The 25415-nt window shown below is 55.8% G+C and overlaps 1 protein-coding gene across 2 annotated transcripts in view; it reads right to left on the minus strand.

Moving 5' to 3' along the window:
* Window positions 1-294: 294 nt before the first annotated feature.
* Window positions 295-25415, minus strand: part of GMDS (GDP-mannose 4,6-dehydratase) — a 485716-nt gene continuing 460595 nt past the window's right edge. For both annotated transcript variants that reach the window (XM_027128223.1, XM_027128225.1), the window contains 2 exons: window positions 778-846; window positions 295-592 (listed from right to left, as the gene is read on the minus strand). In XM_027128223.1, coding sequence (XP_026984024.1) covers window positions 530-592; window positions 778-846 — 132 coding nt within the window. In that variant the 3' untranslated portion in view covers window positions 295-529. The remainder of the gene's footprint in view (window positions 593-777; window positions 847-25415) is intronic.

Below are 25415 nucleotides of genomic sequence, written 5' to 3' on the forward strand. Positions count from 1 at the left end.
CTCTGGGTTCTAATTATAGTCGCAGAGACCAGAGCTGGTGTGAACGCCGCCTTTCTGCAGGACCTGGGTTTCCAGATCGGCTGCATAGAGCGGCTTACCGTGACCAGGTGGGGAAAGCAAGGTCCAGGGCAGAGGCTCGGGAGGACGCGTCGGCCAGGCCGGGCTCAGGCCGGGCCGCAGCTCTCTCAGAAGGAAGCTATTTCGCTCCAGGCAGGGATTGGGGTATTTTGGTTCTGGGGTCCTTATAGAGCTGCTTTTGTAACTTGGAGACAATATGCACGAGGACTGTGTTGATGCAGGTTAAGAAAGGATATTTTTAATAAGAAAAGAAAAAAACCACCTGAAAGCCCCACAATTTCAGTTGTCCAGCGACATAATTTCAAGTCAAGTGAGTATGTGATTAAAACGTCTTGATTACCAAAACGGGTCAGAGGAGGCCTGGACAAAAGTCGAGTGGGCGCCGCCAGAGCCCATCCCGGCTGCTGCAAACTTCGGCGGCCCGGGCGCGGGCGCGGGTACCGCTGGGCGCTCAGGCGTTGGGGTTGGTACTCATGAGCTCCACGTCGGCGTCCACCATCTCCCTCACCAGCTCCTGCGGGGAGGACGCGAGCGCTGGTGAGACGGGAGCGTCTGGCCCCCTCCCGGGGCGCCCCCTCCACCGCGGCGCCCGCAGCGGCCGGCGCCCCCTCCCCGGCCCTCCTCGCCCCCCTCCCCGGGGCGCTTCCCCACCGCGGCCCCTCCCCGGCCCGGACCGGAGCGGCCGGGAGACGCACTCACATCAAAGGCGACCCGGGGCTTCCAGCTGAGCTTCTGCTTGGCTTTGGTGCAGTCTCCCTGCAGAAAGTCCTGCGGGCGGGGACGGAGCACACGGGCGGGCGGTCGGCGGCGGGGAACAGGCTCCCGGGTCCCCCGCGGCCCCGCGAGGGCGGCGTCTCGGGACGCGACGCTGGGCCCGGGGTCCCTGCCCGCCTCCGCCACCGCGTCCCGCCGGCCTCAGTGACCTTCTTTTCCGCCTCGTGTTGTCAGGGACGCCGCCCCGAGAGCCGTGTCGGATTCGCGCTCGTCTCACGGGAGCGGAGAGGGGGATGCGCCCTCCGCCCCTCCCCTACGGTGCGCCCGCCACCCCGCTCCCATCTTCCCCCCCCCGTCTCTCCCCCTCCCCTCCCGGGCGCCCCTCTCTCGCTCCAGCGCAGCCCCGCGCCCTGCACACCCACGCGCGCGGGAAGAGGCGCGTCTCTCCGAGCTGCCCCTCCTTGCTGACCAGGCGCTGGCAGCCCTCGGCTGTCTGCTTCGTCCGTTCTCTCCCTTCCTCAGAAATGCTGATCTGGACCCCGTCACCCCACCCCCCGCGAAGGAGCGGCCCCCGCACTCGCACTCGGGGCTCCTCTGCCCCCGCAGCCCCTGCCCCGCCGCCCGGCTCCGACGGCGGGGCCCATGTGCTCTCACTCGTGAGTTTCTCATCCCAGCTGACAGGACCTTATCAAAATATAAAAACACATAAAAAAGGACGAGATGACTCAAGTAGTAGCCGCTAGGCCTCCCAGCGCGGGAGGGAGCTGCAAACCGCCAAGGCCTCCCGGTTTCCCTCCATTGAAGAGACTTCCTGGGAAGGAAACCAGAAGAGCGTCAAGTATTGCCGCATCCCAGCCCTGCTGCTAGAACAGGTCCTGAGGACGCACGGATGCGAGCAAGAGGGATGAGAATTTCAAGATGATTCCAAACAGAAAGGGAGACGCGAAGGAGGAAGGAAAGAAAGAAGAGAAAGGAAAGCAAAAGACTTTGAAATAGACCATGTTGGGGCTAAGATGAACAGTTAGCCCCTCCAGATGCAAACGTGTTCCTCCAGCGGTACACGAGACAGGAGCCCTCAAACGGAGGCCAGTGAAGGCTGCCTGGACACAGGCAGGACCCTGCACACCACACATACCCCAGGAAGACGCTATCTCAGCCACACGGAATACTGAAGAACAGCCTAAAAACCACGGCAACAAGGAAAGTAACACACTCAAGCTGTAACTGAAGGCTTCTGCCCCACGTCCTCCCCAGGCTGCCGGAAGGTGGACTGGGGTGGCAAGGGCGCAGGGGCGGGCAGGACCCGCTCTGCCCACCCGGCCCCGGCCCAGCCCCCGGCTCACGTCCGCTAAGGCGTCTGGATCCACTTCTGCACCGTTTGCCTGAAATCTGCTCCAACACGGCCCATCCAGCTGCTCTCCTCCACCACCCAGCCTCACATTTTAGGCTGGAGTAAATCAAGTTCCCAAAGGCACTGCGTTTCGCTGAAGGGCTGGCTGGCTTCCTCTCCAGCATTAATAATAGTCAAACAAGTTACTTCTGCTGGCCTTAGAAATCCACATGCAGAGTCTTCAGGAAAAGTAAGATGCAAATATTACTAATTAGCAGTTGAACACAGTGCTACATGGAGCTGGAAATACAAGTGGAAAAACAAATGAATTTAGTTCTCTCTCCTTTCCCTAAATAAACTTGTGCAGACTTCAACGATACCTCTGTTCAACTCTGAGAGTCACACAAAGATATGCATTCTTTTTCCCCAGAGGGAGCTGTGAAACGTGGCACGAGGAAGCAACAGGGCCCCTCAGTTCCACAGCGGTCACGGTCACGGTCACGGCTGGAAGGAGCAGGGCCGCTGTTCCCTTCCCACACCTGCCGTGAGGTCACCGGTTCTGCAGAGGGTGTGAGCCGGGCTCTAAACTCCTGGTTAGCAGAACCCGAAGAACCGGTGCTGTTTCAAATGGCCTCAGCAGGCTTGGAAAGGGTGCTTTGCATTGTAACTTGGTTTCCTGTATTTTTCTACAAGCAGTTCTTAATCTAAAAACAAGTAGGGAACTATAATTAAGGAAGAAGAAAAATGGCTTTCAAAAGCTCAGAAACAGACGCTGCTACTGTGCAAGGATTTCATTGAAACCAGAGATGCACCAGTGAAACTTCCCAGTGAAGTTCTGAGCACAACTCCTATATTCCAGCTGAGCAGCTACCTTTCACCTTCTACCGAGGCTCTGTCTCCCTCAAATTTGATTACACCGAGAGATCTTGTGAAGGAAAAGGATGAGGTTCCATTAAAACGAAACGGTGGCTCTGGACGCCAGCTGCTCCAAGCTGACATCCAGCCCAGCCCCTGGGCTTGTGCCCCAATCCACGTGTAGGAAAGATGAAGGACGTCCCAGCTTGTTTTACCCTTAACCCCTCCCGAAGGGCTTTTGTATTTCTCCCCAGTGTGTCCTTTAGGGAAACGGTTTGGGATGCAGCAGTGGAGGTGCACGTGGCTGGCCTGCGGGGGAAGGAGGCCAGGAGCTGTGCTTCCTGTCACTCTTCACAAACCTTCTCCACTAGGGTGTGATCAGCTCCAAGGACAGGCGAGGAAGACGTTCATCTGTTTTGTTCTTTTCTTCTCTTCTGACCGTTCAGTTCCTTCTTTATTTATAGGCTTAAAGCCTCGGTATGACAACAGGGGCCAAAGCTGAATGAAAGTGATGATTTTATGTACAGTTTCCCAAACGCACGTCGTGCACTGGGTGGTCTAGACCTTTCCTTTAAAAGAGAGACGAGAAAGCCCTGGGGCAAATATGAAGCATTTCTACGGGAAGGTGACGTTTCCCAGAGATGACTGGCTCCTGGTGTCCTCCCCGTTTCCACAGGTGTTCCTTAGGTGAGTTTCACCCTGTGATTTATTCTTGTCAGATTCGATTAGGGTTAGCTGAGCATTTTACAGCAGCAAAGCAGCATGAGCAGGGAAGGCGTGTGTGTCCAGACGCCCTGGCCCTTCATGGTCCGAGGGCTCCAGGGCGCCTGCGGACTCGGGTGGCCTTTAGGGCTTGCCCAGCCAGGAGCCCTGAAGCCCGGGTGCCGGTGGTCAGGGTGGCAACCCCCGCAGGTAGGAAGGCGTGTTTTGCTGCAGTAATTTTTCCGGCTTTCCCGGCTTCTGTTCTTGTTATAGTGAAGTGATAAAGGGCCAGACCCGGTCCTGGAAAAGTCATTAGGCCAGTTCCTGCGCCCACAGTAGTTAACGCAAAACCCAGGGAAGCAGTGCCCATGCTGTGTCACTGTCTTACACACTCACTACAGTCTTCTGGGCGCCATTTCATCCTCATCAGGATAACAGCACACCTTTAACACACCGGCTTGGATCTCCTCCCCTCCCCCAGTCTTACTTGCCTTTGGTCATTACTGAGCACGTTAAATTCCCTTGATACTCAGCCACTTTCCTGAGAATCACTGTGGTGAAGCTGTCAAGCAGAGTCTATCACATTTCTTTTCAAAATTCATAGTCTCATTTCTTTTTCTCACTCTTTCACTGAGGTTACATTAGGAAATATTTAATTTTTTTTTTTTTTTTTTTTTTTTTTTTTTTCCACGCAGCACGGCTTACAGAATCTTAGTTCCCTGACCAGGGATTGAACCCTCACCCTCGGCAATGAAAGTGCGGAGTCCTAACCACTGGACCGCCAGAGAATTCCCAGGAAAATGTTAATACTAATATTAACACTAATATTAATTTCAAGTAATGTGTACGTCTCGCAAAGGGCATCTGTTTAGGTGGAGAAACCTTCCGGGAGCCTGAGCTCTTTCGACAGGACGTTGTCACATTTCTAAGGTGCAGATGCTGAAGGATCTGGACTCGAGGGACGTCAATAAGGAGAAGGGCACAGACACCAGGACGACAGAAGCCCTGCTTGATTCAAGGATTTAAGGCTCGGACTGTGAGTGCGGCTGCATGTTCATCGCTTTCCTCCCACTTTTCTTAAAAAAGCCAAATTGAGGAATAGCTGCGCTTCCAAGGGAATAAAAGAATGCCAGTGAATTTGGTTCCTGATGTCACTTGATGCTAATGCCTTCCTCTTGGGGGAAATGCTCCTTTTTAGAAAGACAGAACTGCTAACAACAGCAACACAGTCGATGGGAAAACCTGTAAAGCTGCACGACCGTCCCAGTCACGGGTGGAGATGCGCAGCTGACGGTCGGTAAGAACGGGAAAAAACAAAGTCTGGATGTTCCCCCAGAAAGTCTGCAGTAGAGTCTGTCTCTGTCGGGCAGGTTAAACTCTTCATGTTCACATTGATGTCCTTTGACTGAAACCTTCCCAAAGAGGCCGCGAGCCCAGAGCAGTGCGCACCGCGGCAGCCTGAGTCAGGGCGCCCGGCACGGCCCTCCCCTCGCCTGTGCACATCAGCACCAGGGAAGCTGAAGCCCGGCCTCTCGTCTAATGACAGGGGCGATAAGAGACAAGAAGAAAACGGCCGTCTGGTCTGCTCAGGAAGCGGCCTCAGAGGGGCTGTCTGTCAGCGGGGCTGCCGTCGGGGAGAACAATGCTGGGCTCTCCCTCGGGGAAATGCAGTCCGTCAGCACCGGCTCCACTGGCAGAGGGACCAGAGTAAGCAGCCCGTGCCAGGGGGCCGGGGTGCGGGCGCCTCTGCCAGTGGCCTCGCAGGTGAGCCTCGGGACGTGCTGTCCTGACCCCAGGGGGGTGGAGGTGCCCGAAGGGATCTCCAGGACGCTTCCCCGCCCCGCCCCCCCCCCGCCCCCCGTCCCCACTGATCCCATGTTTCTGGGCTGGGGACCACTCATTTCCAACTGGTAGAACTTGTCATGTGGAACCAGCTGCTACTAAGAGCTACCGAACCAAGGGGGGAGGAACAATCCGCCTCTGGGCGTGCCCCAGACACGGATGAAGTCTGTCCGGCACAGCAGAGCTTTCTGAAAAAGTGAACGAGAACACTGTCTTCCTTAGCTGTCCACTTGGAAATCTGTAAATAAAGCCTGTGGTGGTTAAAAAAAAAAAAGGATTCACTTTATAAAGGGAGAACCCAATTAACGGCATTTACAGTGCAGCCTACATAGAGATGCATCTTTTTTCATTTGTATTTCGAAGATATGATTAGCAGAAAAGGACAAACGTAGTTAGGGAAAAGGAAAGAAATACAGACACACAATTATACAGGGAAATACAGGATGAAACACACCAAGTTCCTTTTAAATAGAGCTTTAAAAATATCCTGGAAAAAGTCCTTTCAGGCAGACGTGCTCAGGAGGAGCGGAGATGAAGACGGCGCTCCCGCGTGGAGCGGGCACGTGCCCCACACCCAGGCCGGCTTCTGTCCCTGGCCGTCAGCCCCAGGCTCCCGTCCCCGTTCCCGGGACAGAGAAGCAGGCCCCGGGGACGCCCCAGCCTCTGTACCGGCCAGCCCCTGGGCCTCCGGGGCCTGTCCGGCTCACCCAGGCTCAGCCTGAGTGGACTGGGCGGAGGACAGTGTTTCTGGAAGCTGCCCCAGGAGGTCTGGGGGCTGTGGAAGCACAGGTGGGTGCGTCATGGTTGCGCTAAATAAAGTAGGCCAATAAGGTCTGGGGGTGCAGCCTCGCAGCACACGTACTTCCGAGGTCCCACCTTCCTGCATCTGGCCCGCATCTATAGCAACCGCAGCGCTCACTTCTCTGTTAGCTTCATTCCTTGATCTGCGGTGCTCATGGGAGCATCGGCCCAGGGGAAGCTCGATTAAGTCCTGTAACTGGAGCCTCCGGATCCTGATTCCTTCCCTGATGGTCACTCTGACCGGCTGATGCGGGGCTGACTTGCAGTGGCAATGCAGAGCCGGTTAATGAAAGGGAGATAAGATTGTTGGTGACCTCAGCATCCCAGGCTTCAAAGCCAGCACCATCTTCGTCGGAAATTACTGCTTACTGTTAATAACTGGATCTAGGGTGTAAATATTACCCAGGCTAGTAGGAGGTGACACAAACCCCGCGGAAAGGAGATAAAGCTCCTTTAAGTGGACGATTAAAGAGGGTTGTCACACAGCTGGCTGGTGGCCCTCTGGAGCACAAGGCCGGGCCGCTCTTCCTTTGCCACTTAGTACTTTCTACCCTCCAAGCACTGCACATACGTCAGCTCATGAAACCTCCAGACAATCAAAATGCAACTCAAGAGATCCTGTATCTGCTTCAGGTGGCCTCTTTCCTAGGGACGAAAGCACCTGCAAAGCACCTGTGGGGCGAAGGCGCGGCTCCGTGTTCACTCACCTATAGCCTGACGCCCCCTCACCCGGGGAGGGCCGACTCAGGCCACCCGTGACCGCCACACGCACGAGGGGAAGGCGATTTCCTTTCTAGCTGTTAGATTACTCGGCCCCTTAGAAATCTGCCCGCACCCTCACCCCTGCCTTTGAACATTAGTACTGAAGAGTATTGTAAGTAATGTGGATGCTTCTACGACACGGATGGGATATTTTTTCCTGCGGGATTTTTCTCAGCTTGTATAGTACATCAGGTTACTCAAACTTAAGAAACCTCACTTCAATAATCCATCCATCCATCCATCCATCCAACCATCTTTCCTCCCTCCCTTCCTCTTCCCCAACCAAAGCAGAAATGACGTGACGGTCATTCAAACATACATTCCCTCAGTAACAACTTTTTTTTTTTTTTTTGCGGTACGCGGGCCTCTCACTGCTGTGGCCTCTCCCGTTGCGGAGCACAGGCTCCGGACGTGCAGGCTCAGTGGCTGTGGCTCACGGGCCCAGCCGCTCTGCGGCATGTGGGATCTTCCCGGACCGGGGCACGAACCCGTGTCCCCTGCATCGGCAGGTGGATTCCCAACCACTGCGCAACCAGGGAAGCCCCCCTCAGTAACTTCCTAAGGTGTGCTAAGGCTAACCAGGCCACTGACAGCATCCAATTTCTTGCTTTTTGGTTGTTTCTCTGGGGAGTTTCGTATTTGAGGAAAAATTAAGATGACTGCTAGGACGTTTGTTAGTAAGGTTTTTGAGAGACGTGGGGAAAGATGAGTATGAAGACGGATCTTTAGGTTTCCTACAATTCTATTTGTCCATTCATTTGGTTTCCTGTCAGTAGCGGGTTTACCAGGCTGTGGCGTAGCTACACTGCCCGGTCACCGGGTGTGTTTGCTTTTCCATCTCTGTAAGAGAGACAGAATCCCATTCCCGAACACGGCTATAGAGATACTTAAGCCACTTGACGAACGTCACAAAGCCGTCTAGTGGCCGCGCGCTGGACCAGACGCCAGCACTCACAACGCCCAGTAGGACAAGCCCTCCCCAGAAAGCACTGTAACGACATGCTTTGTGGACATTCATTTGAGTGGCAAAGAGGCCTCTGACGAATGAAGACTAAACCAAGTGGAAACATCAACGCATTCCAGTGCTGGGTGACAAGATGGGCAGAGCAGAGGGACACTTACGGTCCAGCGTGCGTGAGGCTTCCAGACCCGGCAAGCTAACTGAAGGTGGGGGAAACGAGATTGTTGGTTACAAGCAAAAGGGGTCGACAGGGAAGGTGCTGCAGGACCCTGGGTGGGGGGGCCTTACACGGAGGGTGTGTCCGGTACGTGAGGGTGTGCATTTGTGAAAGCGGGTTCAGATCTGCGCGTTTCACCACACACATTTTATCTCAATAACAGAAGCTCCTTAGACGCTGACAGCACAGACACCACTGGGAGACCTGGCTTCATCTGTGGCTCAGGCACTGAGCTGTGTGGCCTTGGGGGAGCTCTCAGTGCTTCTGAGCCTCAGGGGTTAAATCTGCGAAGTGGGGAAACACGGCCCTCCAGGCGAGGCTGCCGTGAGGATTCACGGTTACACGTGGAAAGCAGCCGGCACTATTTCTAGTTCGTCGTGACCACAGGCTGGCTAGTGTTGCTTTTACCACCAAGCGGGAGGGAAAGCAATTCTCTTCATATCTTATAGTAACATCAAGGATGAAAATGTAATCTTCTGAAGTGGGTCGTCTTCCAGTTTTCCTTTTATAGGTATGTCGCTTTTACCTTGCCCCCTAACCTAACTTCTGTTTCTAGATCATCATTTTTTGAATAATGGTAACAGACTTGGTATTCTGTTTTTCCGCAATTACTGTAATCATTTCACATGCTCTTGACTGTTGTCAAAGCTTTACAGCCTTAGGCGCTGGGGAAGCAGCCCTGGACTAGACAAGGCCTTGTCATGAGCTTCTGTTTCAGCAGGAGGGACAGTGCAGAGGACAGGAGACGTGAACAAGCCCGCCTCAGCCACAGGGAGCTCAGGGCAGAAAGCTGACGGACAGGGAGCTTGAAAAACAGGGCCAGGCCCTCCTTGAAGCGGTGACGTTTATTTGACGGATGAGAAAAAGCGTCCCGTGAAGCTTTGGGGTGGCAGGGTCTTTCAGGGATGGAGGGAAGGCCACTGAGTCTGGACAGGGTGACAAGGTGGCTGGAGCCCAGAGGAGCTTGGCGATCACACTGGCCCGCGGGGTAATTCCCATCACGAGACCCAGGACCTTCGCAGCAGAGCCATGTTGTCACACACCTTAATTCTGTAGTCACTGATGGTCCCTTAGAGCACCTGCAGCCCGTGGGCCACAGCTATAAACTGGCCACCTCAGCCTGATGTAGTTTGAAAGTCTGATTTTCTGACGCCAATGTAATTTTTGAAAGCAAGTGTGGGATTGACTTCTAGCTCCGTGTTTTACGAGGGTGGGTGAGTTCTTTTTGCCCGGAATGCTCCAACTCTCACACACAATCCCCTTCCCTCCTAAAGATCTGCCACTGCGTTGTGCTTGGGTCACTCAGCCTGGAAACATCTGGCCGCTCTTGAAGGGATGAGGTCTGGGCACCCGCCCTTGAGAGGCAGGACCGTGCCCAGCGGGCCTGCAGGACACAGTGCCCACGGGGCCTCCCGGGGCGGAGGGCAGGGCCTATTGCTGCGCCAGCGCCTGCTGTGTGTGCAAGGAAGGGCTGACCCTCTTCTGGTCCAGCAAGGACACCGCGGACCTCCTGAGGGCTGCCTGCCCTTCGTCTCCTCCTGCAAGAGTGGGTCCCTGCCGGTGTTGGGCGCAGCTCGAGCTCCCCTGCGGCCACGGCCCCTCTTCTGCCCCATAAGGTCTCGAGAGGGTGGGACACAGCACCTAAACCTGCTTGAGTTTAATTTTTTTTTTTTTTTTTTTACGAAATCCTGTGTGTGTGTGCGTGTGTGTGTGTGTGTGCATGTGCGTGTGTGTGCGTGTGTGACACCTGCCGAGAAAGAACTTGCTGTACTTTTAAGATTTGTGGACCTTATCAGCCTCCGACTGAGTCCAGAGTCTGGCTTTGCTTGGAGCCCCGCGAGGCTTTGAGCACGGGCTCGGCTGGGTGTCTCCGACCTCACCGTGGCCGCCGAGCGGGGTGAGAGCGGCTGGAGACCAGGGGAGGCCAGGGGATGGTGGCCACGCAGGTGGCGGGGAACGGTGGCGGCCGGGACCAGGCGTAGCGGTGAGGACGCAGGAAGCGGGGCCCACTTTGGAGGAGGCAGAGGACTGGCCAGGGGACAGAGCTGTGGGAGAGCATTCACGGAGAACGCCGGGACTGGTGCCCCAGTGAGAACCTCTTCGCGGCGTTCGGAGACCCGTGGGAACTGAGCGCTGCCAGCAAAGTACGAGAGTCCCATTTTATCACGACCCCTCGGCCGTTAGACGTTGTCCTCTTTTCAGGGAAACCGCTCGTTTTCATGATTATGAGACAGAGACCCTTCCAAAGGATTCCTTCTGCAGAATTACCTGCGGCCTCCTCTGTCATTCCGTGGACACACTGTCTTGTTTGGAATCTTGATTTGACGCCAAGCCTCTCGGTGGAGGAAGTCTGGTGAAGCCCGTGTGGGAGGGAGGCCCCTCAGCTCCATCCACGCCCCCACAGCGGGCAGCCGGGCCGTGCCTGACTGAGCAGGGAAAGGGTTAAGCCAGCCGCGTCCACGGTGTCCTGCCGACACGACCCCTTCAGCCTGCGGCCGCTGCACAAGAAAGCACAGGGTCCTTTCACATGACATCAGAAAGGCCTGATTTATCGCCAGCCACCAAACAACTAGAAAATCATAACATCCTTTCAGGAAGATGCAGTGGAAAATGATCAGGCTGACCTGATGGAAGCTTTGGAGGGACTCCAAGTGCGACGGGCCGCCCAGCAGCCCTTGACAGGTGCTGTGCTTGTAGCCAGAGCGGCCGACGCCATCGAGGCTGGGGTCCGAGCTGTGCGCTGCCCATGACCGAGCGTGGCTTTCGTGTCCACAGATACAACAAGAGCTTGGGTCACACTCTGCCAACTCGGCTGAGACAACAGTCCAGTGCGTGTGAAAGTCTTCTGGAAATGACAGCTGCGCGCAGACACGAGGAGTCACTGGTCACAGAACTGTAGGCACCGCCCCGCGTCACGTGACCCCCACCGGCTCCTTTCCAGGACGCTGCCCTTCATTCCGTGTCATGTTTGCAGACTGTGTGCCCGTCTAAGATGCGTCATCATCCTTAACAAACCAGGGGCCAAGAGACGACGCAGAGGAGACACTGGAAGCGCCCCGGGAAGTGCAGGGCTGGCCGCCTCCTGCCACCAGGAGTTGGTCCCAGGGACGTCGCGCCTCCGAGCGGTGCCTCGTGCTCAGTAATTGGATGAAAACACCGGGCAGGAGCGCGGCTTCCCCGACGGGCATGACGCGTCTGCAGACAAACACCGGAAAGGGGCGGAGGCCGACGAGAGCCTCAGGTGGTTCTAGGACGGCGGCCGCAGCGATTCCACACGGCCCACTGGCACCAACGGGGGCCCACCTCGGCCAAGAGACGCCAACTCTGAAGGCCCCGGGCCTCTGGGGTGAGGGGGCACCCACAAGGCCAGTCTGGGGAGGAAGCTGGGCCGGAGCGCAGCCCTGGACTCGGTTCAGCGCGACGCTCACTTGGTTTTGCTGCTTCCCCTCAGGTGCGCAGCGCGGACTCTTTGCAGGGTCACAGGCGCACTGAGCAGATGCCCAGAGAAGGAGGCTGGGGCTCTGAGCGGCCCCGCGAAGGGAGAGGCCCCGGGCGGGAGGTGCTCAGCCCGGCCCCAACCTGTCAGCCTGCAGAGGGGCCTCTGGGCACCTGGGGCCGCCCTGGCCCGACGGCCACCCACCCCGGCCCGAGCCCCCAGGGCCTGCGGTGAATGGGGATGCCGTGGAGGTGGACGGGGCAGAGGAAGGCCAGCCAAAGCCGGCCCTGCGCCCGGTTCTGGGACCGGAGCCCCCCTCTGTGAAGGAGGCGGTGGTGGGACAGGAGTCTCAAGGCCCCGTCCGAGCCCCTGCTCACGCCCCAGGGACAGCCGGCGCCCACCCGGTACTACGGGCCACCCTGCACCTCCTCGCTGCAGCTCTCCCTGTGAACAGTGGCCTCGGTGGAGCGCCGAGCTCTGCCCTGGAGTGGAGCCGCGCGAGGGGCAGGGGATGTGGCGCGAGGGCAGCGGCCCGGCCCCCGGCCCGGCGAGCTCCACGCAGGGGCCGCGCGCGCGGGCTGACCGCGCTGGGGCGGGAACCGGGCTCCAGACGGCCCCCAGGAGAGCACCCTGGACGCCTGGGAGCCCATCCGGCACAGCTGGCTCGGCCTGGCGCCAACTGCCCCGACTGCAGCGCGGGTACTCGGGGACCGCGTCGCACCCGGCCGCTGCGGCCACACGTGGGCATTTACCCCAGGGCCCCCGCGCCCCCCCGGAGCCCCCATCCACCACAGCATGACCTCTCGGGCTCAGCCTAGCAGAGTCCCGTTCCGCAGACCAGGAGACAGGCTTGGTCACAAAGTTAGTGAGTGGGGGTCGGGGGCGAGCTTCCGCCTCTGACTGCTTTGCTCCCCAACCCTTGATCGCAACCCTCAATTGAGTGAAAGTCCCACGGGGTCAGGAACGGGATCCCGGCCACAGGCGGGACCGCGCAGCGCATGGCGGGGTCTTCCCGGACACGGGCCTCCCCACCCCGAGGTCTCCTGCGTGGCTCTGCGTTTCTCCGTCGGGGTCCCTGCAGCCAACCCGAAGTCTGTAAGGACTCCACCGTCCGCCCCCGGGGCGTGAGCGCCCAGACAGCCAGCACGCAGCAGGCACTCAGCAAGGATCTGTTTCATGGGTCAGGAATGCTTACAGCCAAGGTCAGTACTTTCCCCCATTTCCCCCAAGAAACACACCTGCCCCCCTCCCCACTGCGTTGTCACGATCACCCCTGCCGCCCCCGGCTTAAAGTCACCGCGACTGTGACTGCCTCTTCCGCCCACACGTTTCTTCCCCAAACCTCTCCCAGAACTTCGAGCTCGGGTCCTCCTTTCTCAGCCCTCAGGCCACGCGCACTTGTGTGACGATGGCCCTCCAGGGACCCGCCCCAGTCCAAGGCCTCCTCTCCCTGGGGTGCTGCCCCTCCCCCCAGACAGAAATCTCCGTTGTTTGCCAAGCCATTCCTTCTCTGAAGGCCCGGCTCTCCACGTGGACCTGCCCCGACACCTGTCCCCCAAGGACACACACCCTCCCAGAGCGCCCCATCCAAAGTGCTGCATCCTGCGAGCACAGGGGTTGGGCACCTGTCGCGCCCCCCAGGGAAAGGAACTCTGTCTCGTCTCTTCCGACCCGATCACAGCCCGGTACGGGTGCTGCTCACAGCGACTGCGCAAGACAGAGGCGCTGAGTGACTGGGCTCCGTGTTTTAAGCTCTCGCGCCCCATTTGATGCGAACGGGCCTGGAGCTCTGTAATGTGGGCGATGCTTTAGCGTAGCCTCTCTTTTCAGGATTTCCCTGGACTGCTCTTTAGAAGCGAACGTAAGCAGTGTGGTTATTCCGGGGAGAAGAGGATCGGGGGAGCTGATTTAGGTGGAATTCCACATCTCTGACGTGTCTGCACATTTCAGCGTCCACCCCGACCGGAAGAAAACCTTCCTCTGCAATGCGGTGCTTCTGAGTCGCTTACATATTTCAAGCTGCCTACGGAGTGGCATTCAGCAACGTGGGAGGTTCCGTGGGTTATTTTATGTCACTGTTGAGGGCTGCTCCATGATGTAGGGCTTACGTTCACAGCTAGCAACACAATGTTACTGATTTTATACGGCCAGAGCCTAGAACAAGCATCTGTGTGGCTAAACCCGTATTCCTGGCTATTCCAGCGAAGAGCAGCTTTGAACACATGCTACGAGTTTACAGTTGAATTCTCCTCTCTTCCTTTATCGCCTCCTAATGAAAAGGCAGAGTTGTTTTGCACGGAGAATCGTCAGGTCTTTTAGTTTCGCAATACCTTAATTCATGGGTAGTCGAGCTAATCACCACTCCCAAATGATGAAACATCGAAACCATGAACAATTTGACATGAAAGCATTTTCGTAAAATAGCTGCATTTTACGTGTCTACGCGTAGAGATACTGTGGAAACTGCTGGCTGTTGCCTGTGTGTTGAATTTTCCTGCTGGCCCTGATGGAGACCTTGCTGATAAAGGACCTGAAATATGAACAGTCTTCTCAGAGCTCTTCTCTGAATTTACTGCTCTAAATTTCCAGCTATGAGGGCTGTAAAGGCAACACTCTACAAAATCAGAAATAAAGATGTCATACGCTTAATTTTAAGGCATCCTCTTAAAATGCAGAAATGTAAATACAATTCTTATTTTGCTTCAAGTGTTGACTTATAATACTGTCTACGAAATACCATTCATATGCCAGGTTTCAGGTTTTGCCACAGGGCTGAGCCTCCCGGTGTGGGAGGTGTGCACCCTTCAACCCTTGGGGTCCTGACCCGGAGTGGGCCTGTGACGGCCCCTCAGGAGTAGGTGTAGGAGGAAAGGCGTCTGCTGCTCCGTGAGGCTTGAACCGTCGTATGACTCACCTCAGCCCAGGTCCCAAGGATGCATCGTTGGCTTCTTAACAGACGGGAGAACTCAGTCTCGGAGGTCAATTCAGGGGTCAGAATAGCTGATAATTCTGTCTCTAAATTTAACAGTTACGCCCCCAACATGGAACCTGGTGGGACGCTGTGCACGCAGCCCCCCATGGAACATGGTCAATAACACTTTTCAGTTTTCCTAATAACACAGCCCTTCAGCTACGATTCGCAGAGGAATGAAATCCTGTCACTGCACCTTGTAACACGAAAGCGCGTTGCACAAGGTGCAGATGCAACCAACCCAGAAGTTCCTGCCTCAGTGACCACATTTCCCTGGTGCGCGGCCAAAGGGCATCTCTTCCTTTGGCCTCATCCCTGCCCGGTCTCAGACAAAGGCCACTTACCCGGGTGATTCTCCCCAACCACCTCTTCTTGAAAACTTTACTGCATCCTTCTCTATAAAGACATTTTCACGTTGTTTCAAAGATACCCCTTAGATACCATGGTTCTAACGGCCCTTTAAGAAAATAGTTCTAACGTGTCTTGTTTCTTTGCACGGGTGACTAACTTTCATAAGAGTTTTCCAAGCTCATCTTTCAGAGAGACCTAAAGCACAGAATGGCCTTTCCGGCCTGTCTCCTGGCCCGTGACCCTGACCCTCACCTTATGGAAAGGGCCCTGCTGTCTGGACCCTTCCCCGCCCCCTGCCCAGCAACGGCTCCCGTGGCCCCAGCGTCCATGGGGCTGCAGGGCAGCTCTGAGGCTGCAGCCTCTGCCCCACGGGCCGGCTCACTCTGCGGACACTGGTGTCACCCACATCGGGACCACACTCGCAGCACCGAGGGCGCTAACCGTGGCCGTGGCCCCTCACCCAGCACAGGCACGAAGGCCGGACCCCACTCTGGCTCCTCAGGTCTCCTCTGCGGCACTCAAGCGTCCCGCCCGTGCCGAGGACACTACCAGCGACACACGCTCGTCTCTCTTTAAACGGAAGAGGCTCCTTGAGGCGCTGGCCCTCCCGAGCGTCCGCCCAGTGGCACCCAGGACACGGGCGACGTGACCCCGGCATCGCGACCAGGCGGAGCCAGGAATACTCAGGGGACTCTGGCCACTTTCTGTTGCATCTTAATTACCAAGTAGGATAAAATGTACATCCAGAGGGGAAAAGCCCTCAACTCATTGTCTCTTGACTGTTTTAAAGAACTGCGAGAGTCTTGTTACCCTGGAAAAAAAAAAAAAGGAACACAGAACGGAACAGAAAAATGCCCCACGGCTGTGCCGTGCCCTCAGGGGCAGGCCCAGCTGCACCGCCTGGGCAGGGCCAGGTCAGCAGGCGGGGCTGGGAGCCACTTGCCTGGGCCCCTCGTGGATGCAATCCAGGCTTGGCCCGGCAGGGCACGGTCCCCTCCGAGCGGCATCTGAACACTTCTGGCCGTGCTGGGTTCCACCACCTTTCACAGTGCTCACGCCCCTAGATCTGGCCAGGCAGGGAGCCTGCCCCAGCACGTAGGCAGCGGCCCACACTCACCCCTGGCCTGGTCCCGCCACGTCTGAGCTCACACCTGTCCTGCAGGTCAGGGCGCTCGGTGACAGGTTCAGGAGGCCGGGCTGACGGAGGCCCCTGAGCACCGCGCGCCACCCTCACACCCACGCGGCCCCGGGGGGCACTTCCAGTCCTTGCAGTGGAGGGACCAAAAAGGGAAAGAGACGTTCTCCTGAGATTCTCCGGGAGCTCAATTCCTGGTTCCTGGGTCACCAAGGCTCTAACTATGCCGTGTGCAAGGACCGACCTGGGCACCTGGGGCCACAGACTACAGCACACTGGGGTCTCACCCGAGGTCACCCATCCCCCATCTCTGACCTTGCAGAGCATGGACACAGACGTGGACCCTTAGTCAGGGTCACACGGGCGTGACTGTCAGCGTCCACATTTCCGGGGACTGGTTTTTAGCGGGCAGCCCTGCTCTGCCTCACGAAGCCGGGGCTGCAGGGGGCACTGAGTGAGATACGGTGTCAGGAAGTCTGCAGACCTGGCCACCTGGTAACGACAGTGTCCATCCTTCTCCCCATCCTCCACACGTCACTGCACAAATGCCCTTCCTCCCAAGCACACATCAGTGAAACCCCGGGCTCTACCACCTCCCGCTCACCTGCTGTCCTCCGCACGGGACTTGTTACGTTCTCCTTGCTGACGGCGTCCCAGAGCCCAGAAACATCTGTCAGCTCAGACACCATTGAGGACCTCCTTCCATCCACATTCCACTGCTTGTCCTTGCCCTGCATGTTGGATGTGCACAGGCTCTCTCTCACACACACACACACACACACACACACGTGCGTGCATGTGCTGCCCTGGCCTTCTCCCCACACTTGGCCAGGTCACTGGTTCCGGCTAAGCATCCCCTCGACCTCTCGGGCTTGTGTGTCTTACCCTGCAGCCTTCCAGTCCATCTCCGGTCATCCAGGTCACAAACCCACTGAGTTCTTGGCTCCCCTGCCTCTCCTGTGCCTTCAGGTGGGTCTCCTGGGGGCCCTAGTGCTAGTCAGATGTGGTTTCCTCCTCTGACGCTCAAGGCATCACCCTGATGCCCTCAACTGGGGTCAGTTCTCATCTCTGTTCTGACTCATTCATATAATTTGTTTATCATTCAGGTTGGACTGTAGTCCACTCTAGGAAAAAAGATTAATTTTTCCTTTTCTCCATGATCAAAGATGGTGCTGTGTTTACAACGGGACTTCAAAAACAAGTGCAGGAATTCTGTGGTGGCACAGTGGTTAAGAATCCACCTGCCAATGCGGGGACACAGGTTCAAGCCCTGGTCTGGGAAGATCCCACATGCCGCGGAGCAACTAAGCCCGTGACTCACCACAACGACTGAACCTGAGCTCTAGAGCTCACGAGCCACAACTACTGAGCCCACGAGCCACAACACTGAAGCCCATGTGCCTAGAGCCTGTGCTCAACAAGAGAAGCCACCGCAATGAGAAGCCCACGCACCACAATGAAGAGTAGCCCCCCCTCCACAACTAGAGAAAGCCCGCGCGCAGCAACGAAGACCCAACGCAGCCAAAATAAATAAATAAATAAAAATTTAAAATATATTAAAAAAAAACCAAGTGCAAAATATACACATATATGGAAAGACATCCCATGTTCATGGATTGGAAGAGTTAATGTGCTAAGAGGACAATGCTACCCAAAGTCATCTACACACCCAGTGCAACCCCTATTAAAACTCCAGTAGATTTTTTTTTCTTTGCAGAAATAAGAATCCATCTTAAAATTCATATGAAATCTCAAGGACCTGGGAATAGACGACAGAATCTTAAAAAAGAAAAAGTTGGAAAAAGTTTGAAATCACTTCCTGATTTCAAAACCTATTACTAAAGCTATGATAGTCAAAGCTGTGTGTTTCTGGCATAAAGACAGATGAATAAACCAATGGGATAGAACACAGATCCCAGAAATAAACCCTTGTATACATGGTCAAAAGATAAAATTGCTAGAAGAAAACATGAGGGAAAAGTTTTATGACATTGGATCTGGCAATAATTTCTTGATATGTCACCAGAAACACAAGCAATAAAATTAATAATAGATAAACTGGACTACATCAAAAACTAAAACTTCTGTATACCAAAGGACACATGAACAGGGTGAAAATACAACCTACTGAATGGGAGAAAATATGTGAAAACGATATATCTGATAAGGGATTAATATCCAGAATAAAGAACTCCCAAAACTTAATATCAACAAAACAAACATCCTGACTGAAAAATGGACAAAGGACTTGAATAGACATTTCTTCAAAGAAGACATAAAAATAGGCAATAAGCAAAGGAAAAGATGCTCAACATTGCTAACAAATATGGAAACACAGATCAAAACCACAACAAGATACCACTTCACACCCATTCGGATGGTTACTTTAAAAAAAATAAACAGCAAACGACAAGAGTTGGCGAGAATGTGGGGAAACTGGAACCCTTGCACCCTGTCGGTGGCAACGTAAAACGGTGCAGTCAGTAAGGAGAACAGTATGGAGACTCCTTGAAAAACACAGAATTAATATATGATCCAGCAACTCTACTTCTGGGTACCTATCCAAAAGAATTGAAAGCAAGGTCTTGAACAGACATTTGGACACCCATGTTCTCAGCAGCATTATTCACAATAGGCAAAAGGTGGAAGCAACCCAAGTGTCCATCGACAGAGGATGGATGAACAAAACATGGTCCATACACACAAGGAAAAATATTACATGATCCCACCCACATGAGGTCCCTCAGGGAATCAGATTCATAGAGACAGAAAGTAGGAGGGTGGGCCCAGGGACTGGGGGAGGGGAGTGAGGAATTATTGTTTGATGGAGACAGGGTTTCGGTTTCGAGACAGTAAAGAGTTCTAGAGAGGATGGAGGGATGGTTGTACAACACTGTGAATGTAGTTAATGCCACTGACCTGTACGCTTGAAAATGGTTAACGCGGCAAATTTAATGTACATTTTACCACAATAAAAAACTCCATGAGTACTCAACTCCATGAGTACTCAACTCCATGAGTACTCAACTTGAAAATAAATACATCACTTCTATCCTGAACCACTAACTCTCCTTTATCTTTGGAAAGGTGCCACACCAGAGCCAGTTCTCTAGGTGGTATCTGAGCCTTAATTTCTGTGTGCTTAGCATCCAGTACGGTGCTGTTTACACCACAAGACTCAATACACCGGATTTAGAGAAAGAAGCAGGGATGAATGCAAGGATTGCGCTTATTCTTTCAAATTTCTAAAGCTGTGACTCATCCAACTATTTCATGTTCAACTGACATGAAAGGTCTCCTTTTCTCTTTTTTTTTTTTTGGCGGTACGCGGGCCTCTCACTGCTGTGGCCTCTCCCGTTGCGGAGCACAGGCTCCGGACGCGCAGGCTCAGCGGCCAGGGCTCACGGGCCCAGCCGCTCCGCGGCATGTGGGATCCTCCCGGACCGGGGCACGAACCCGCGTCCCCTGCATCGGCAGGCGGACTCTCAACCACTGCGCCACCAGGGAAGCCCTGTAAGTATCCTTTTTAAGTGAAGAATTTTCCCATTTAAGTAAAATATTTACATTATTATTATTATTTAAGGTTGAAAGCCCTTAACATTTTAAATACAAAACTAGACAGAAGAGTAAAATGATATCCGTTTATATGGTCCGAGAGCTTTCTATCTGGCCATGTGTATAAGGTCTCGGTGAACTACAATTCTGGAGTCAGGGTCACATTTTCATGTCCAGCCACGGGTCCCCTGGTGAGGGAGCAATCTGTCCAATCACGATCACAGCCACCAGGGCGGTTAGGAGTCTGTGCTGAGGCTCCTCAGGAGAAACAGGTATGGGGGTGCCGTGGAGGGACCATGTGACGGGGCACAGCACGTGCCTCCCTGAAGCCACACTGACATTCTGCACCAGGCCCATCACAGAGAAGGCTCTGGTTTCCGTGGGTGTGAGCATCTTCGATCTATGAGAGCCTCGGGTCACCCACCATGGGACTGCGGGAGACTGAATGTTTAAAAATGCAGAATTCATTCTTTCCTCCAATGGCAGCTGTCGTCATGTAAAGGTGGACAGGCTGGCATGGCCTCCCCCGCCATGGAGCGTGTGACAGCTGTCCCAGCCTGTGTGGACTTCCTGCATCACTGGTCCTCCTCAACCCCGTGTCAGACTTCCCGTTTGCCATGGTGAACTTGGGCCAGCTGAACACACCTCGGATAGTGTGTGTTTCTCCAGAAAAGCAGAGGACAGAGGGGTGACGAGGGGCACATCTGGCAGAAGAAAGGGGGGGTGAGAGAGACCAGTGGGAATCACCCCTTGGTAAGAGTTGCCGGCGGGGGGCGTGCAGAGGCTGGCCACGGACTCCTCCTGTTCTGGTTCTTGGCCACCAGCTGCCTGAGTTCCACCCACCTGTTGGTTTGGTCTGTGAGATGCAGCAATGCGACATCACAGAAGATGACGGCAAATCTAAAACCAAGAGCCGGCTGTAAAGTCTTTTTAAAACAGACACAACCACAAAAGACGCACGTTCACGCGCAGTGCCCGCAGCTCTCAGCTGCCCGAGACACAGGTGTGAGGGGCACATCCCCTCCAGGCGGGTCCCAGGGGTTTGTGTGTGCTCAGCGCTGGTCACACCACATGGCCCCTTTCTCCCATGCCGACCTTGAGCTACGGCCCGAGGAGACTGCAAGCCCAGCAGGCACCTGCAGCATCACCACACCAGAGGGGCAGGCGACCCCAACAGTACCCCGGCTTCTGGAAAAGTGCCGGGAGCCCTGGGACGGCCAGCGCTCAGCACAGACCTCGTCAACGTCCTTTAAACCCGTAAACCCACTGGGGGCTGCATTCTTAGACCCGAGTGGCCTGCACAGCGGGGGCTATTAGAGCTGCCTGTCGCCAGGGAGCGACAAGCCAGGAGGCCGGGAGGGTCCGATAATCTGCGAGGACGGTCATCAGGCACTTACACAGGTGCGCAGCTTCGCATCTTCAAAGTGCCGCACGAGCGTTCATTACTGAAGTTCACGACACCCTGCGGCGTGGGTCAGTGTTATCTCCACTGGACGTACAGGAGGAAACAGAACGGCTGACTGGCCGCCCGGGGGCCACACGGTAAGCCGGGAGTGGGTCTGGGACGTAAACCAGAGGCACCTGATGCAAACGGCACAGGTGTGCTGGTGGCGCGGTCAGCGGCTCACCGCGCCTGGGCCCCTGCCGCCGGGCCGGGGGGATGTGCAGACGCGTCCCCTCCGCCCCCGGGGCCCGTGGCTGCAGCGGACGCTGACCAGCCAGGCGAGCCCCAGGCCGTCTGTCCTGTGGGGCCCTGGCCCGCTCCTCGGGGGACGCTGTTCTTTCATCACCCCCAACCCAGGACACTGGGTAAGAGTGACCGCGAAGCCAGCACGTGCTTGGCGCTCCAGCCGGTCCGGCTGCAGGGGCGGGGGAAGGATGGCCCCTGCCGCGCGTCCCTCACCGCCTGGGAAGTGGCCTGGCGTCCGGCTAGAGGCAGGTGGCCGGGGGAGCCGGGGTCACACCTACAGGCCGGGCGGTGGAGGAGGAGAGACAGAGATGGAGGAAACGAGGAAGGCCCAGGGCCATCAGAACAGCAGCCCTCGCTGGGGAAACGGAGGAGACGACGGCCGGGAACCAGCGACACACGGGGGCTCGGGGCGCGGCGGGCGGCGAGAGGCCGGGGCCTGGGGGCTGCGAAAGGAGAGCAGAGCCGGCCGCAGCCGTTCGGGGAGCACCCGGCGGGGAAGGGCTTCAGCTGAGCCCGTCACCCCAGGAGGCCCAGGCGCAGGCTCTGTCCCGGGGAAGAGCGGCCGGGCCGGGAGAGGGAGGGCCTGGCCCTCGGGGATGCTGGTGGCATGTTCTCAGGCCACTTGCGGGAGGATTGGAAGATAAACATTCGCGTGGATCGCAAATGTCACCTCCACAGCTAATGTTAACTTAGGTGCTGTCATGAAACCCAGGAAAATGCCTCGATTTAAGAAAAGATGAATTGACAAAAAAAAAAGGGAGTTCCCTGGCAGCCCAGTGGCTGGGACTCTGCGCTTTCACTGTGGTCCCCGGGTTCAGTCCCTGCTTGGGAACGAAGATCCTGCAAGCCTCTCGGTGCAGCAAAAAAAAAAGAAAGAGGAACTGAAAGAAATCATCCCAGTATTTCCCCCGTTGACTGATGACAATGCAAGTTTGGGGATTACTCCCGACGAGCGTTTTGTGCCCTGAGCTGGCAAGATGAGGGGGGCAGCCAGCCGGGAGGAACGACGCTTGTTGAACAACTGACTGGTAACGAGGATTCAGAAGCACACCTTTCAGAGTTTACGAATCCTCGGGAGGGGATGGACAGAATGAGGGTGTAGATTTGCATCTGTTTATTTTACGACACCGTGTCCCTTCATATGACGTTTCCTTCTAGGCTATGCTTTGGGGAGGTGTATAACCTAAAGTAACATTTTTTATGCCACAGAACCCACTGCTCAGAGGTGGGTTTCAAGGCCAGATGGTAGCCTTTCTGGAGCGTGCCCTGGCGGAGGAGAGCGAGGGAAGCCCACGTGGGTGCCTCTGAAATATGCTGGGAAGCCTGGGGAGCGAGGGGCTCGGGCCCCTCGGGAGCGAGGAGGCGTGCAGGTGGGGCACGGGGAAGCAGGGCGTCGGCCCAGAAACGGCGGCCCTTTAGGAACCCAGCCCGGTCTAAACTGGGGACCCCTCCCAGCACCCCGTCCTGTTTTGCCGCACCTGAAGCCCTCAGAGCTTCCTGGGGCAGCAGGAAGGCAAGCTGCTCTCCCTGCAGCCACCGGCCCCGCAGTCTGTCCAGCAGCCAGACGACGCCTCTGGGCGCGGTGGCTGCTGGGGCCCCTCCCCGTGGGAACCACCGGGAGCCCTCGGCTCCGACGACTGCCTGCAGGGCCGGAGGGGACCGCCGTGGCCTTGTCCCCACTCCCCCTGCGCCAGGCCACCAGCCCCCCGCTGCTCCCTCAGCTGGCCAAGCACACACCTGCCTCGGGGCCTGGGCCCCTGGGACGCCCTTCCTCCGAAGGTCACTTCCGCCACGGCCCGCGCAGACCCTCACTAGCGCAGAGGCCTCCCGGCCGTATCTCCTGCTTTATCCTTCACAGCACACGTGTCCCCGCCTGTCCTCCGTCACGGGCTGTGTCGCCCATCAGGACGCAAGCGCCCCCGGGCCTAGGGCAGACCTGCGCACGCTGCCAGCACCCAGAGAGGATGTGGGGGATAAACGCTCAGTATCCGCACGTACCGCCTGGTATAGCTTCCTTGACAATAATAAGGCTAAATGCTGCTTAAACAAAAAAAAGGAACCCAGTGCAGTTTTTACTTTGGTGATTCTTTCTATCAAATTAACTCTGAAATGTTACCCATTCTTACTCCAAAAAAACAACTTTGGATCTTAACAATCTGTTTTTAAGATTAAGAATTTGCTCTTTGCTACTTGAATCTTCTATGAACCTTTGGTCAAAACCAAGAGAGCCTGGGCCGGCCTGTTGGCCAGAGATTTCTGAGCCCTGTGTGCACCTCCTTTCTTCCCAGGCACCCCCCAAGCTCCCCCTGCCACCCTTCCCTCACGCAGAGCCTGGGGTCTTCTCCCCACTGGAAAGGGGTCATCTCCCCTGAGAAGAGCCTCAGATGAACAGGCGTCTCCCCCTCCCTAGGAGGCTCCCTCCACCGCGTCTGGCCCAACCTCTGCATTTACGACCCGAACGTCAGTGGTCGACAGTGGTCCTCACTTGAGTCTGCGCAGAAGGGCCAGAGGGGATGTGACGTGCGGCTCGTCCGGTGCTGAAGGTCTGAGCCTCACGTAGCTACTCCCCGGTCAGCTGCAGGCCTGGCCTAACTGTTAGGAGAACGCTGCTAATGTTTAGTGTATAAGCATAATATTTAATTTGAAAAATCCGAGTGTAGCGTTAAAAAGGCTGCATGTACGGGTAGAGATGTCTTTACCTCACTGATATGGAAGGTATAGGGCAGTAAGAACACTTTGAAACTGAAGTTAAAATAGTCCTAACTTCAGCACTGACATTTCACTCCAGTGGGGTTCACCAGAATCACTTACCCACGGCACACGTGCTGCATAAATACATGTCTGTCCACAGACAGCTGGCGTTCCACGTCTGTGACTCGCAGAGTCCGTAGTTGGGACTTTATCTTTTCCCACGGTGTTCAAAGGTGGCTTATGCTTTTAAGGACGCACAGCGTATAATCACGATTACTTTAAAGGGTTTCAACTCCCTGTGCAGCAGAAGTAATGGGCCAGCGCAGGAATTGAGGATGATAATGACAATTAATGTAAAAGGGAAAGGGCCGCAGACCCTGGGCTTTTAGGGCAAGTGGAGAAAGGCTTATCTTAGGCTCACTTTACACACTTCCTCCCATTTTTCTTCTCGGGTCAGAAGGAGTCCCTGATGGGGATGGTACGGGACAGTTTGCTGCTGTCCTGGGGTCCTGCCTGGTCTTCCTCTTTCCCTGGGACCAGAGCAGAGGGCCTCCTGTCCTCTCCTGGCCTTTATGGATGGTCACTGGGTTGAGATGGGGCAGAGGGAAGCGACAGGTGATGAAGGGGGCGGAGTCTGTACCTGTGCCTGCCCCACCTGACGGCCGCCACCTGAGAAAAACAGAACTTTTGTACATGTAATCATGTCTTAAGTGTGATGAGGAAGTGTGCTGTCTGAAGAAGACCCCACTGAGCTAAGATAAGCTCATAAATGCCATCCTTATCCAGCTGTTTGGAATGTCTGGGTTTGTTATACCAAGTTGAGTTAGGTAATGGGTAGAACATTTCCTTCTGGGGAGCCTGTTTCGAATTTCAGTGACCTAGAGGATCTAAACTTGACCCCGTCACAATAACAGGTGTCGGCCAAATGGACCACAGACAGGGGTGACAGAGAACCCTCCATTCAGGTGGGCTTGGGTCCATGTGGATCTCTTCTGACCTCGTAGGATGCGGGGGTGACGATGTGGCAGGTAAGGGGGTTGGCACCTGCCCCACATGATGGCTGAAGAAACAAAGGCTCTGGGAGCCCGCGAAGGCCAGGCAGCTGAGAGGTCCTGGAACTGGGAGCCTCCACGCCTGCATCTCCTCCCGCAGCCCCTGTGTTTTGTGCTGTGCCGCTGCTGGGCTCCTCCCCTGTTGGTCCTGAAGCTGCGCCAAGACCAAGAACACTGTCCACAATTGTGGAGAAACAGGGCGCAAGTGAAGTGTCAGAGACCCGCCCCTTCTCCCGCTCTTCGGCCTGACTGCACTGGGAGGGGACCACCCG

Source organism: Aethalodelphis obliquidens, unplaced genomic scaffold (genome assembly GCF_003676395.1).
Source record: "Aethalodelphis obliquidens isolate GAN/ISIS:26980383/991018 unplaced genomic scaffold, ASM367639v1 scaffold34, whole genome shotgun sequence".
Taxonomy (NCBI): Eukaryota; Metazoa; Chordata; class Mammalia; order Artiodactyla; family Delphinidae; genus Aethalodelphis; species Aethalodelphis obliquidens.